Genomic DNA, 10,754 nt, shown 5'->3' with positions numbered 1-10,754 from the left:
GGGATTGTTAGTTAAAAAAAAATTACGTTCTTTAGTTTGACCAGTGGGATTATCTGAGGGATCTCCAAAGAGGTTCCCAGTCCTGTGGCAATTAGTGAAATCTGTGACATGTCTTTTAGAACTGTGATGAGTATTTAATGTAAAAATATAATAAGAAGGAAGGAAGAGCTTTTAAGGAAGACAGAGGCAATTTCTGTCTCAGTGTCAGCCTGCTACCTTTGAGTAATATGAACAACTCCTGGTCTCCTGCTGGGTTGTCCCAGAGTGTTAGAGGTCTCTTAGCTTTGTAAAGGACCAGTTTATTTTGGTAACTGCTGCAGCTTCTTCTTTTAGCCTGTACCCTGACATCTCTTTCTTTTTCCTCTGTACAGGGTATGAAAGCTGGAGGGAGCTGGCTAAGGCTCTGGAAGACACAAATGTCCCAGGTGGGGGCCCAAGCGTTCAGTTTTACTATCCACAGAAGCTGAGACACCAGGTGAGGAGGCTTGGGATCTCTTCTGAACATTCAGAAGGGCACACCTTCTTTTCTGATGCTGGCCTCAGGAGACAGTTCTCTCTTCACACAGGAAAGAGAGCATGCCACAGGACAAAATCTGAGCTGACTCTCAGCAGTGTGAATGTACAATGACTCCACTGTAGTCCATCAAGTTATTTTAGGTGTACTAAGCTGCAGTGGAGGGCTGGGGCTGGCTGGGTATGTGGCACAGGAAGGTAGCACTAAGCACGATGGAAGCAGAAACAAAAGATCAGAAGACAGTTTGTAGCTCTAGTGAAGCACGTCTTGGTACTGTTGCCTGAAGGAAGTGTTAGAAGAACTATTGCTTGGACACATTCAAAACAAGGAGCTCAGTAGCTCACCAAGCAGCAGCCAGGGAGTGCTTGCACCCCACCATGATAGCTGGCCTCTCCTTTGAAAAGGGAACTTAGGAACTTGCCTTTTTCTCACATGTTCTTGTGTTTGAGCCCTCTTGTGTAGGTGTCAGTGCCAAGGCATTTATCACTTTATTTTGAATTTTCTCTGTTTATATTTCAGAACCAAGAGCTGCAAAGAGGTGGGAGGAATAAATCGAGTTATGCAGCTGTGGACAACCCTGTCCCATGGATGCCGGAGGTGGGTGCCTTTCTCCATTGTTTTGCCTGAGGGAGCTGTAGTTAGAGACCTGCACAGTGAGGATGGGAAGCAGAGACTCTGTCTGGAAATTCATCTGCTTCACTAGAAGTCTATTCCCTATCACCCCTCCTGGCTATGACACTTACAGACCTGAGTAATCATCTGGAAAGACAGGATTGTTCAGATTCCTGATAATTTGGTGTTTCCACCAGCCATCAAGGCACCAGGCACCCGCCCACAGTCCCATGAGAGCAGGGAGCCCACTACCTTCCTGAAAGGTGAAGTTTATTCTGGGCTGGGGTTGCACAAGGCCAAGGATTCAACAAGCAAATACAAGACTGTGGTACACAGATGTGTCATGCTCTGCTCTGGCTCTGGCATTTGCTTGCTATCCAATCCCTGTGTGTCATGGGTAAAGATTTCTCCACTTCAGTGACACTTCTGATGAACAGAGGCCTTCTCTGGTGACCCTTGAAGACTGGGGTAAATATTCCCTTAATATCCTTCATGCCTCGTTCATTCTTTCCTCCCTGTTCCCTTATCTCACCATTCCTCTTCAGATAAGGGAGCAATGAAGCCTGCTGATAATGAGAGGGACACCAGCCAGGGGGCATTTAGCTAATGGAGTCGGCTCACTAAATTCCTCAAGGTGTTTAGAGACCTCCACAGATTAGAAGGACCTCTGTGACTCCTGCAGGGTGGGAGCAGGCTGCTGTCCCTATGCTCAGGGCACAAGGGAAAGCACGTCCCCCCGTCCATCACACTGAGCAGGTTAGGTGCTGGCAGCATGAGCTCAGGCTTCCCTGGAAGCAGGCAGCACCAGTTGCCCACTGTTGCCCAGAACCAGACCATTGATCTGTTCTGCTGCATCAGCTCTGGTGGGTGCTGGTCCCAGCTGGAGCCTGGGGGTTTCCTCCAGCTGGCTGGCCACTGTGCTTTGCAGGCAGCCTACGGGCAGGGCTGCCTCCCAGATTAGTGGCTGCTGGCCAAGAGCCAGGGGGACATCAGGGCCAGGACACTGCTGCACTACAGGGACCACACGAAGCTTTTGCAGCTCCCCCCTCCCATGGCACTGGGTGATACTGGCTCTGTGTGGCATCCCCCAGCTTCTCTGAGGCTTTGCCCCATGTCTCCGATGACCTCTCTGGTGACTTCTCAAAAGCATGTTAGTCTTGAAACCTGCCAGATGTGGTGTGCAATGAGCCTTTACTGAGTCAGAAGTGTAGCTGGTGGGGTACACGCTGTGGCTTGGGCGAAGGTGTGTGTTTAGCACAGGGCTGATCTGCAAAACCCTCTGCTTGGCCGGTGGGGTGATCTCACACCTTTGTGTGCCACAGCACTGAGCAGGGCACCCACCAGCCTGCAAACCTGACGCCTCTGTGTGGTGCTGCCAAGGGGGGAGTGAGTGAAGAGGAGTGAAGAGGTGTGTCCTGGCTGTGGGGAAGGGATAGGACTTGAGATGTGCTCTTTGGGATGGCCCCACACCTGGAAAGGTGCTGCGTGCCTCCTGCCTCGTCCTGCACGGCTCCCTGTTGGGATGGGGAGCTCTGCCAGGTAGCAGGGCTGTTGGCTCAGAGCGGCTGCATTGGGAGTTTGTGAGTGCCCAAGTCCCAGCCATGCCGTGTGTCAGGTGCTGTCCGGCACATGTGTCACAAGAAGACTTTAGAGTCCCATGGTGTACAGATCCCAGACTGAGTTAGGGTGGCCTTGCCCCACTCACACACCCTGCTGTTCTCCCCTGTCAGCTAGGCTCTAGTGCTGCCCCTGTGAAGCACCCACCTCCTTCATCAGCTTTCTCTTTGTCTCTATAAGGCAAAATTTCCTGCCCTTGCTGCAGCACTGTGTGTGCTCAGAGGATCAGCAGGGCCATCCTGACTGCAAACAGAGACCAGTGGTTCACCAGTACCAGCTGCAGGAGACTGAGAAGGATCCACAGGCTCAGCTCTGTGTAGAGCTGCTTGCTGTCCTCAACCACCAGCTGAAATTTCACCTGGCCCAGGGATTAAGTTTTTTGTAACTCTGCCCAAATTAATTACCCAGGGTCTATGATCTCATTGTGCCTTCCTTGCAGCATCTCCAAGAACTCAACTGTAGCCTGATTCCTGGGGAGAGGGGTGGCAGGTTGCCTCCCACAGGTCAGGGAGCTGGGCTTTGTTGGAATAGAGAGATATATTCCTGACAAACACAAGTAGTTAACAGACTTGCACAGTGAGCTGGCAACCAGTATGGCCAAAAAAGGACAGGTTTCTATTTTCCTTTTTCAGTTTCAGGAGGTGAAATCAGCAGTTTAAGTCTTCAGCCTTGGATAATGTGGTGGGAAATTGCATGCGTAGGAGATTCCTAGTGGAGTTATATCATGCATATGGGGGGAAGCAGCGTTCAGCTTCACTCCTGGGTTCCTTGGGATGCCTGTGCACACCATCCCTACCCTCACTGTCCCTTCCAGGCACCAGAGCACTGTCTTCCATATCTCAGAATCACCCACCACCTCCCCAGGCTGGAGACTTGGGACATTTTGTATCATTAATTCAGAAAGGTGCCTGGATATCTCCAGGGTGAACATGCACTGCGGGACAATGACTGTCACCATTTGGCGCTGCTGTAGGTGCAGGGGCAGGATTTTTGGAAATGCATCCAGTTAGCCCGATAGTTCTCATTTACCTCTACAAAAGCCTCTGCTCACCTCTGAGAGGAGAAAGATCTGGGCAGGCACTGGGGGAAATTTAAAATGTGTTCACCCCCCTTCACATCTGCGCAGCCTCAGAGCTTCCTTTTCTCTGGAAGGAGCTGTGAGGGGTGTCCAGGAGCACAGTTCCTTGCAGGCAACACCTGTATAGGTGCATGGGTGTTGCACGAAACCAGAGCATTGTGCTAGGGCATCCTCCTGCTGCCAAACCTGCCCTGAGAGGAAGCATCCTTTCCTTAGAGGACTAAAAGACAAAGTTATTGCTGCTTGCTTTGTCCCTGCCCACGTCCCTTCCTCGCCCACTTGTGCCCATCAGGTGTCAGGGCTCGGTGGGACAGGGGGGCTTTGTTACTAACTCGTCTTGATGGGTTCCCACAAGTGCCCGGCACAGCAGAGCTTGCAGCAAAGCCCAGCTGCTGGCTGCTGAATGTCACCCAGTCCGGGGAGCTGGGCCAGGCAGGAGGAGGGGCCGCAGCCGCTCTGCGGAGACAGAAGAGTCTTACAAACTCAGGAGTTTCCAGCTGGTAGCACAATGTCCCCTTTCTTCCCTGGCTCAGGCCCTCTCTGTGCCCCGTTTCTCATCCCTGGCGCTGTGCATTCCCTGGGCAGCACGCAGACACGCAGCTGATTTCCCTCCGTGGTGCCCAAAGCAGCCTGGAATTTAATTAGGAAAGAACTCTCTTCTTCGTCCCGCTCCAGTTACAGTGCAGCAGGTCGCGTCTCTGCTGCCGTGACCCGCGCGGCCTTGCCGCTTGCCTGGCCTCTGCCGCTGCTTCTCCTTTCTTCCCTGCGGCTGCTTGCTCGGCCGGAGCCTCTGGGTGTGTGGTGCCACCCCCTGGGTGGTTTTGGCACGGTGGGGTTCGGGTTAGGGAGGGAGAGGTCTGTGCTCTCTGAGTGCCCGCTCCTCCTTTACAGTCTGTTTTCCTAGGAGGGGCTGATAATCTAGAGTCCCTCGCTGGAAGGAAGCGGAAATACCACGGTCTGTGAACACAGGGGCAGGGCTGCAGGTGGGGGTTAATTCAGCAGGCCCATCGGGAAGGGTCGGCGCTGGGGCGCGGGGCCCCCCTGCGCTCGGAGGCACGCAGGCTGCTGCCTCAGCACCAAAGCGAGGGCCCGTCCCAGCTCTAAGGCTCAGCTGTCCCCTCCGTCGGGCAGCATGGTCACTCTGTGGCCCTGGCATTGTGCTGGAGATGGTATCAGCCTGCCCAGGCCTCCTTGGGAAGAACAGCTCTGGCACGCACGCTCCTGGGCATGCTCGTGCTGTGCTGACAGTGCCCTTGGTGCACAGCCTGTGCCTGTTTTAGATCCCAGCTTGGGTTCTTGGCAATGCTACTGTTTCAGCAGGGTGGTGATAAGCAGCTGGGAGGTGGGGTTGGTACAAGGAGGGAGCTGAGGGGCAGGAGGAGTCCTCTAAATAGGAAGGCAAAGACCACATAATACTAGCTCCCACTGCAAGCCCAGAATCTTGGCTTCTATTCCTGGTTCTGGCCAAATCAGTCCGTCCAAAATTTTCAAAGCAGATGTTTTTAAGAGAAGAAGGGGAACTTAACATGTTGCTTACTAGGTCTTGAATTTCTTGCCCTTTGAAAACAAGGGCCAGGTAGTTCCGAGCTGGGAAGACAAATTCAGTAGCCACGTGAAGTGCTGGGGTCTAAAACCCCAAGCCCTGCATAACGGTTGACATATGAATGATGCCCACAACCAAGCAGAGGATTCTCCAATAGCAGGAGAAACCTTCCTAATCGGTTTGCACCCAAGGTTGACCAGGTCATGAGAAAAAAACAAGAGGAAAGTTTGTTTGATGGTTTGATGCCTAGTTTTGGGCATCATCCTTATGTCAACCTTGATTCAGGACTTGGGGTTTAGACCACAGCACTACACCATGTTTTACAAAGTCTGTCAACATTTCTCAGGAGCTGTGTGCATGAACTAGGAGTGAAGGTGCTGTTTATCTGCTGCTGCAATCTGCAAAAGCACCAAGCAAGAGATTTTTACTGTGTGCAGAGGGGAGACCTAGATAGCAAGTGGAGGAATTTCTCAGCTTTGTGCAGTGGGAAGCCATGAGTTAAGCTGAAGGGACAGAGGTGATAGGGTTTCAAAACAGCTGCTGCACTGGTGACTTGTGGGGTCCTAAGATTAAAGCCTAGCTCAATTTTCGGTCCCAGGGCAGTGCTTCAGGCAGCCAGCACTTATCTGTCAATAATGTTCTTCTTTTCCCTTTCGTAGGAAGCAGAGGGTAAGTTAGGCTGTTGTTGTTGAGGAAGAAGTCTGTTGCTTTAGAAAAGACTCTGAAACCATATGCCAGAAATGCTCATTATTTACTAGTTAATTATTTCTAATAGCTGTGAGCGCAGGAAAGTGAAGCAATCTTACAAGCTTCTGCTATAATCTCTCCCAAGTGGCTTTTTATAAAGACTTGGGAGGCAGGCATGTTGGGCTAGGAATCTCAAGGACCATCTCTTATGGCATTGATGAAGCACCCACTACGGTTGTATCTGCTTTATTTTTTCAGTAGGCTGCCCTCTCCCTAATACTGCCAAACTCTGCAGTAAAGTGTTGTATTAGAATGAGCCTGGTCCAAGTATTTGAGCAAGTCTACCAACTCTTTTGGGACTTCCTTCATAAATATACATTTTGGCATTTGGACAACCCCATGCCAAAGTCCCCCCAGCTCCATTGCAGTCCTGAGCCTCAGTAGTATTCCCTAGGTCCGTCTTTTCCAGGAGGGGACTGCATTGCCAGCCTCTCCACAGTGTGGGAGTGTTGTGCTACATTTGATAGAGGTCTGAGCCTGCTATCTGCAGTGCACAAACTATTCTCTGAGAAGTAAAGTCAGCATCGCTTGTGGTTAGCAGCAGACTGCCTTAAGACTCGGTTTCTGGCAGTGACTCACTGTGGGAGCCCAGCCTTTTCACCTCACTTCACATTCCACAAGAAACAGCAATTGTCTTTGTTTGATTTGGCTGAGAAAGCAGTTTAAGACCCTTGGGTGTGAACCTGGATTCGGCCAAGGGGCATGGGACTGCTCAGCAATGACGTTCCAATTCAGTGCTTGTCACGCTTGCGGTGATTTATTTGTATGAGAAGTCCCTCCAGAGTCGCAGGTTTCTCTTGGCTGTGTTCATTGACCCAAGCTCTCTGTGTAGTTCCTCTCAGCATCACTCTGGGGAATTACATCCACTTTGTCTCGCTGCTCTTTCCTCTTAGCTGATGGGCAGAATCCAGTCTGAGAGAGGTCAGCAGAGGAGGAAAGAAGAGGAGATAGTAGTGGGGGACAACATGGGCTTGCAGACATCAGCCAAGCCCTGGCAGTGCAGACACCAGTGAGAGGGCTGACAGAAGACTGCTCAAGAACAACAGTGGTTGTGCTTGTGTTTTGTTTGGCACACAGAGATGGTTTTCACGTGCATGACTAAAGCTCACAGATCGGCAGGAGCATTACTGCATGAGCTGGTGCCAGGCCAAGTCTGCTCTGTGTCCTTCCTTCAAGCCACGGCTTATTACAGAACAAAACCCCAACCCGCTACCCTGGGAAATATAACTCCATGAAGGGGTTTCTCTGCCAGGAGTGCACGGAGAGGTTGGGCCCTTCTCCTCCATCATGCTGCTTCAGCTCTGCTAGAGACTCCCCAGCGAAAACTGAGAATTTGCTGCCATCTGTAGACATCTGGGTGCTGTTCAGGCAGTTTCCTCAGCCCTGCTCGCACAGCCCTTATATAGGCAAGAGAGCTGCGGCAAAACCTCCCCCATCCCAAGGCAACTTATTCCTTTCTTCAGCATTTCCTTACCTAAGGTAGCTTCTACAGTCTCCAGCTTATTTATTCTCTGCTGTTGGATGCCGGTCTTGCACGGAGAGTTTCAGTGTCCAGCCCCACTGGTTGCAGGCAGAGAGCTCAGTCTTTGCTGGGAGCCAGCTCCTACCTTTTGGATGGCTCTGATAAAAAGAAAAATCTATCCCTTGAGGAGCATATTGCTGAAATCCCACAGAGGCCAGGAGGTTTTTCCTAGTCAAGCTGTGCTTCAGGTCTCCATCAGGCATGGACAGCCTTTCCCAGCAGGGCTGGCTGGGTAGCCGGGACATGCTGCATATCTTCCTACACTGTCCAGGAAGGCACTCCACCTCTCACAGTGTTTTTGTGTCTCTGTGGGCACAAAGAGCCCACATCCCTCATTGACCCACCTATTCTGTTGCTTCCCACCCTGCTGAGCCTCCCTCTCCTTGTCTTTGTGAGCTTTACTTTGCAGGTGTACTTCAAGAAGGGGATCTGCCATCTCCCTTCCCTAGGGTATCTCATCTTCCTTGGGTCAGTAACGTAGCCCTAAAATGGCAGGGGAGCCCTAAACACCTTCTTGGAGGACATAAGAACCTACAGTCTACTTGATGGATTGTTGAGGGGTGTTGCCACAATACAGCATGTCCCACACTGTGGCCTCAGAGCACAGCCCTCTGATTAAGAACCTTCTTGATGGAGCAAAATGCAGTGAACCCCAGCCACTTAACGGAATTGTCCCAGGCATTATTGCAGTTCCCTGGTGCCATTCAGACTGTCACCTGGCCCAACCCCAAACCCTCAGCAGATGAGAAACAGGAGTCTGGATACATGTCTCTTGCAGACAGCACCTTGCAGCAGCGGCATCTTCCTTTGCTCTGACAGGTGCTCCAGTGTCAGGGGCCATGGCCAAGGATGGCAAGGTGGGGGGTGGATGCCAGGGAGGATCGCAGGAGAGGGAGGCAGCAATTCATGGTGCCCCACTTCTGTTCCCCAGTTCCAGGGCCAGGCCAATCTGCATGTGTTTGAAGACTGGTGCGGCAGCTCCACTGAGCAGCTCAGGAAAAACCTTCACTTCCCCCTCTTCCCCCATGTGAGTAAGACCTCAATATCCTCTGTCCCATGCTTCCCAGCTCTGCTTCCCAGCTGGATTGTCTCTGCTCCCTTTGTGTCCCATCCCTATCCCTCTCCATCATCTCCTCTGTCCTCCTGCTACTGGGAGAGCAGGAAGCTTTCACAAGGGTTCAATGGGAGCAACTTTTCTGCTGTCCAGGGTGACTCGTTTTATCCACGCTGGCCTGCCAGGCCTTGGACACAGATTGAAGGAGCCCTGTATTTGTTGCTGTCCCTCCATGTGGCTAGCGAATGCCGTGTCCCATTCCCACCATCTCACTGGCATTCCCGTGCCCTCTCTGCAGCAGCACTTACTCACGTTTATCTCTTATCTGGCCTGCTCTTTTCCACTGCCTCCATCACACACTGTGCCCCGTCCTCCTACCAGAGCAAACATCATAATTCTCTCCACTCACTTGTCCCAGAAGTTTTTTTGCATCCCCTCCTGGCTCCTACCACATCTCATTAGTTTTATTATTTTTTCTCCTCCCACTCCAGACGCGGACTACTCTGAAGAAGCTGGCTGTGTCCCCAAAGTGGACCAACTACGGGCTCCGGATATTTGGCTACCTGCATCCTTTCACTGATGGTGAGGGCTCTGAAGTTTCTGTGCTGCTGCTCATGTCTCTCCTCTCATGCCCTTTCCTCCCCTCCTGGTGCTGAACACTGGTGCCCTCACCCTGTCAAGCCCAACACCAGGTCCCTCATGGCCCCAGCTAGCTGAGAATGACTGCGCGTGGCCCTGGCATGGGTGAAACATCTGCCAACTCCATAGGATGGAATGGAAGATCACAGAAGAAAACAGATAGTTGTTGTGAATGCAGAGCCTCATGGCGTGTACATAGGCACGAGCAATCCCCGAGCTTTTCCTCCCTCCCTTGCATACACAGGACTCTACATGACATCATTTACTTTCCTGCTGCTCCCTGGGTGCATGAATACCCTCTGACAGCAGCTGACAGCTGCATCGCCCAGCTGCATGTTCTGCCCAGAGCAGCCTGCTAGCACTCACCCACACCTCATGGTCCCCTGGCCCTCAACTGCCATCCCTGGCAGAACAATGAGACTCTCACCAGAACTTGTGTCTTCCTTTGTGGCTCCATGTGCATGTTCCTCCATCCAAACACGGCTTGTCACACAAAATTTTGCTCTGGAAACAAAAGGGGAAGTGGGGAGACTTTGCACAGACTTCTTAGCAAAGCCAATGCAGGAGGGATAGTGGACAAGTTGCATCTGTAAAGCTTTGTTTCCAATCACAGCAGAGAATTCAGAGAGGTTCAGAAGGGTGGAGGTGGTAATATCAAAAGGGAAGGTATGGTCTCACCAGGAAAAAGGGTGGAGACAGCACTGTAGAGAATTGGAATCCCTTCTGTGCACAAGCCCTTATCCCAGGGCAATACTTACTCCCTCCATCTCTTGACAGGGGAGTTTCAGTTTGCCATTGCTGCGGATGACAATGCTGAGTTCTGGCTGAGTCCAGATGACAAGACCTCTGGTCTCCAGCTGCTGGCCAGTGTAGGCAAGGTACAGTGCATGCTGCATGGCCTCTTCCATCAAGGCTTTAATGTTTCTGTGGGACTTTGTTGGACCACCCAAGTTTCTTTTCCTGCCCAGCTGCAGATGACACCACATACTGATGGGTATGACACAACATATTTTAAGCCAGATACATATTGGCACTTCTGTTGAACCCCTGCACTCATGATTAAGGGCCTTAAATCTGTCCACAGGTTATGGATCTCACACACAACTTACCAGGAGGAGTAGCTCTGTTTTCCCCGTTCATTACTCCCAGTGCGTAACCAGAGAAGAAACTCATCTTAACTAGAGCATTTTCTGTCTCTTCACAGACGGGGAAGGAGTGGACGGCACCAGGGGAGTTTGGGAAATTTCACAGCCAGCAGTCAAAGATGGTGAGGTGAGTGAGCAGAGCTAACATGGCTGGGAAATCACAAGGACAAGGAACCTGGACTTGTTCTGAAGAATTTAACAATGCAAAGAGATTACTCTGGGGTATTGCTGAAGCTGAACTGACACATCCACACCTGTGCCAGTGGCTTTGCTGATTTACTGC

The 10,754-nt window shown here is 51.5% G+C and overlaps 1 protein-coding gene across 1 annotated transcript in view; it reads left to right on the top strand.

Annotated features, from left to right (window-relative positions):
• Positions 1 to 371: 371 nt before the first annotated feature.
• The window catches only part of B4GALNT3 (beta-1,4-N-acetyl-galactosaminyl transferase 3), a gene marked incomplete at its 5' end in the record, with an annotated part of 22,362 nt that continues 11,979 nt past the window's right edge, over positions 372 to 10,754 (top strand). Inside the window, 6 exons of the mRNA XM_008936569.1 lie at positions 372 to 475; positions 1,034 to 1,111; positions 8,565 to 8,660; positions 9,179 to 9,269; positions 10,104 to 10,204; positions 10,531 to 10,598. Coding sequence (XP_008934817.1) covers positions 372 to 475; positions 1,034 to 1,111; positions 8,565 to 8,660; positions 9,179 to 9,269; positions 10,104 to 10,204; positions 10,531 to 10,598 — 538 coding nt within the window. The remainder of the gene's footprint in view (positions 476 to 1,033; positions 1,112 to 8,564; positions 8,661 to 9,178; positions 9,270 to 10,103; positions 10,205 to 10,530; positions 10,599 to 10,754) is intronic.

The sequence above is a fragment of the Merops nubicus genome, unplaced genomic scaffold (assembly GCF_000691845.1).
Source record: "Merops nubicus isolate BGI_N331 unplaced genomic scaffold, ASM69184v1 scaffold12423, whole genome shotgun sequence".
Lineage (NCBI taxonomy): Eukaryota > Metazoa > Chordata > Aves > Coraciiformes > Meropidae > Merops > Merops nubicus.
Note: the sequence above shows the minus strand (reverse complement) of the source record. Positions and strands in the feature narration are given on the sequence as shown.